Source organism: Cicer arietinum, chromosome 7 (genome assembly GCF_000331145.2).
Source record: "Cicer arietinum cultivar CDC Frontier isolate Library 1 chromosome 7, Cicar.CDCFrontier_v2.0, whole genome shotgun sequence".
NCBI classification, from domain to species: Eukaryota; Viridiplantae; Streptophyta; class Magnoliopsida; order Fabales; family Fabaceae; genus Cicer; species Cicer arietinum.
This window is the reverse complement of record NC_021166.2, coordinates 58,819,602-58,822,996: the sequence shown is the minus strand read 5'-3', so window position 1 is coordinate 58,822,996 and position 3,395 is coordinate 58,819,602. Positions and strand designations below refer to the sequence as shown.

Below are 3,395 nucleotides of genomic sequence, written 5' to 3'. Positions count from 1 at the left end.
ATGAATTGGATTTCAGATAATTAAAAAATATCACTATTAATGTGCAAAGTATATGCAGCAACTGAAAATAAAATTAATGGCATAGCTATATATGAAAGCGTAAATGCAAATTTTCGCTTGCATTTGAAATCCTTGAAATTTGTAAATGGGCCTTTCTCAGCCCATATCCATAATAAGCACACTACAGAAATATACGATGCACCTCCCATTTTAACTTCCCACCCTCCATCCCAAATGAAAATACCATTTTGTCCCTTAAAAAAATTTACTCTTGAACAAATTGTATTAACCAAAATGAAAACTTCATTTAATTTAATATATCTACATCTATTTATCAAGAATGAAATATTTGAATTAGTGGGCATATACTAAAAAGGTTACATTCATTGATGCACATTATTTAGTTGGAAGTTGAAATTACTATTCCTTGAACTACTCCTTCGTTTGCATTGTTGAGTCAAGTGGTAGATCGATCTAGTCTTTCTTACTACCAACTGAGAACAACAACATTTATTCAATCATTCATCTTAATTTGAATTCAGTTTGGATTAGCTTTTAGCTTATATAAAACTTATATATGAACTAATCGGTAGAAGCTTATGAATATGTTAAATGAAAGTGCTTTTAAAATATTTTTATTTATGTTGCTTTTAAAATAGTCTTTTATAAATCAACAAATATATTCTTAATGTGCCAATTAAAAAATCACTTTGTTTAATGAATATTTGATTTTATACATGATTTTTACATAAATGTCACATCACTAAAAATTTATGTGACACGTTTAAATTTAGACATTTCATATGATCTCTATTATTACAATATAAGAAATCAACAACATTTAAATAAAATTTACCACATAAATTTCAACCATGATATAGTCTCACATAAATTTTACCAACATATGAGTCATTCAATGATGTCTATTAAATCTTTAATTTATATGAAAAACATTGTAAACAACTCATAGTTATTGTAATTTTTGTTCCTACTTCATCAGAAGTGCTTGTTGAAAAGTTTATTCAAACTTGCTCTAAAGTAAAGACTAATAATACTCACGGTTAAAAGCAGGAATATCAGAAGTCTTGGACACTCTCAGCCTCTTCACTGTTGATACAAACATGCTGCAAAAGCAAACACATTACAAAATAATCATAAACTAACAAATTATTACACTTCACTACCAATAACTAAATCATTGATAAACTAAAACTCACACAATAACATAAGAAAAAGCCAATTGCAATAGTTATATATAAAGTGTATTTGTAATTCTAGGAATGAAATTGCATGGCATGCAGTACTTGGTATTTATGCACACTCAAAAAGATTAATAGTGCACACATACAAACAAAATAGTAATTGTTAAGCACAAAAAATAGATATGAATTTATTGCAGTTAATTGAATAGTTGAGATGCTTCTGTAGTCACTATTTGACGATAGGGAATCCATTTATCCATATCCCAAAAAGATCATACTATAGTTTGAAAAACAAAGGTTAATTTTGCATTGGCATCAAAAGAATGATCAAGGAATAATTATTAAGTATATGATATTGAATATAATAAGATGAAAATGCAAGATTGATAAGATGCTTACTGCCATGGCACATCCCCAACAAGCATCTTGTCTCCTTCATTATCCTCATAAACAAGAGTATATTCCCCACTTCCAATCAATGAACCTGTTGAGCTTTTATCTTCCTCTTGCTTCTTGTTATTTCTAGAGGAATCTCTTTTAGCAGAATAGTAGTGAGATAAATTCATCTCTGCATCATGTTTTCATTGTCACAATCTTGATGTGAGGCTTACAAAGAATAATAATAAGCAAAATTGACTTAAAAAGGCCAATTTAAAAAAATCATGCAATTAAATAATTTTGTTTGGTGAAAATAGATTGAATTGACCACATGACTCAATTATTGCACTAGTAGGCTAGGATTCGAATTCATTGAGTCCTTTATCATTTGATAAAAATCAGACGATTCATATTCAAATTTTACCAAATCACATTGCATTTAAAATTTAATCAAATAGTTGAGATGTTTTGTCAGCAGTGACTTCTTGTAAAGCACTAACACAGATATTGACACCAAACACAACAATAACATATTAACATTGACACGTACACATTAATAATAATGTAAGGAAATTGAAGTGGTTCGAATATAATCACAAATAATTTGACCGCATTTAATCCAAATTGACGAATATTACCTTCGAGTAGGCTTCTAAAGAGCTGATCAACAGCAGAGGAAAGTTTTTCATAGCTGTCATAAGCATTAATGTTTATTTTTCTTCCAATAGGAACACCATCCATATGGATCTTCACAAACAAACCTTTACAAGAGTTGTTAATAGGTTTGTTGCAAGCTTCAACCGTGTCCGGAACCACAAGCCTCGACTCGGTTGGCGACTTAGAAGAGCCTCCGGTTGCAATGTTCTTCCTGTAAGAACGAATCGGAGGCCAACCAACTACTGGACTAGAACCATTTCTGTTTTAGGTGGATCAATCAATCAATATATATATATATAAAGTTACACATCAAAATTAACATTAGAAGTAATTATCATTATATAAAAGAAAAAGACAAGTTGCCAAAATTTGTATTCACAATTAAGATTTTGAGATATTTATGACTGAAATTATGGTCATATAAACAATATATTAATTCACATATCTGTAACCGCAATTTAAAATCCATATAATATGTCAGCAACAACATTCACTTGCAATAACTCAAAATTTTGAAAACTAGTTTTGAAATTAATAATACAAACACTATACATAATATCTTGTAGAAAAAAAAAGTTTGCATGCACCACAATTCTAACATCTTCAATCCTTTATATTGCTATCATCATTTCATTGACAAATGTTGCAGATATAATTGTGATCACTTATAAACAAAAACCCTTAACGTTACAGTTTTAGACCGCAATTAAAAACTATAACATAAATATATAAAAAAATAAAAAACAGGAGTACCTATTCTGAGATCTGTTAGACAAAGCTGAATTAACAGAAGAAGGCATTGAAAATGCATTATTCTCAACATCCTGCAAGTTTAATGTATTTTTAATGCTTTTTTCATTTTGTTCACCAGGTGGAGCAAGTCTAAGCTCCAATTTAATCTCATCTAAAGAACCCTTTTCGTGGCTTCTTTGCCACATCTTAGAAAATTGCTTAACAAAAATTCTTCTACAACAACCTATAGTAATAAAAGTTTTGTTTAAGGCTTAAAAAGCATGAACAAGTGGAAAAGCTTGAAGAGTTATAGGAGGACTGACTCAACACAAATAAGGGAACAGAACACATTCAAATATAAAAAAGGGACATAATAATAGCATGGAATTTTTGCCTAACTTTGGTTTTCACACGCTTAAATTATTA

General features: G+C 29.4%; 1 protein-coding gene across 1 annotated transcript; it reads right to left on the bottom strand.

Moving 5' to 3' along the window:
- Positions 1–309: 309 nt before the first annotated feature.
- LOC101489478 (auxin-responsive protein IAA28-like) lies at positions 310–3,395 on the bottom strand. Its single transcript, XM_004510257.4, has 5 exons — positions 2,991–3,395; positions 2,219–2,496; positions 1,602–1,770; positions 1,060–1,124; positions 310–494 (listed from the first exon to the last, which is right to left on the bottom strand). The coding sequence occupies exons 1-5, from the start codon at positions 3,173–3,175 to the stop codon at positions 475–477; spliced, it is 717 nt and encodes a 238-aa protein (XP_004510314.1). The 5' UTR covers positions 3,176–3,395; the 3' UTR covers positions 310–474.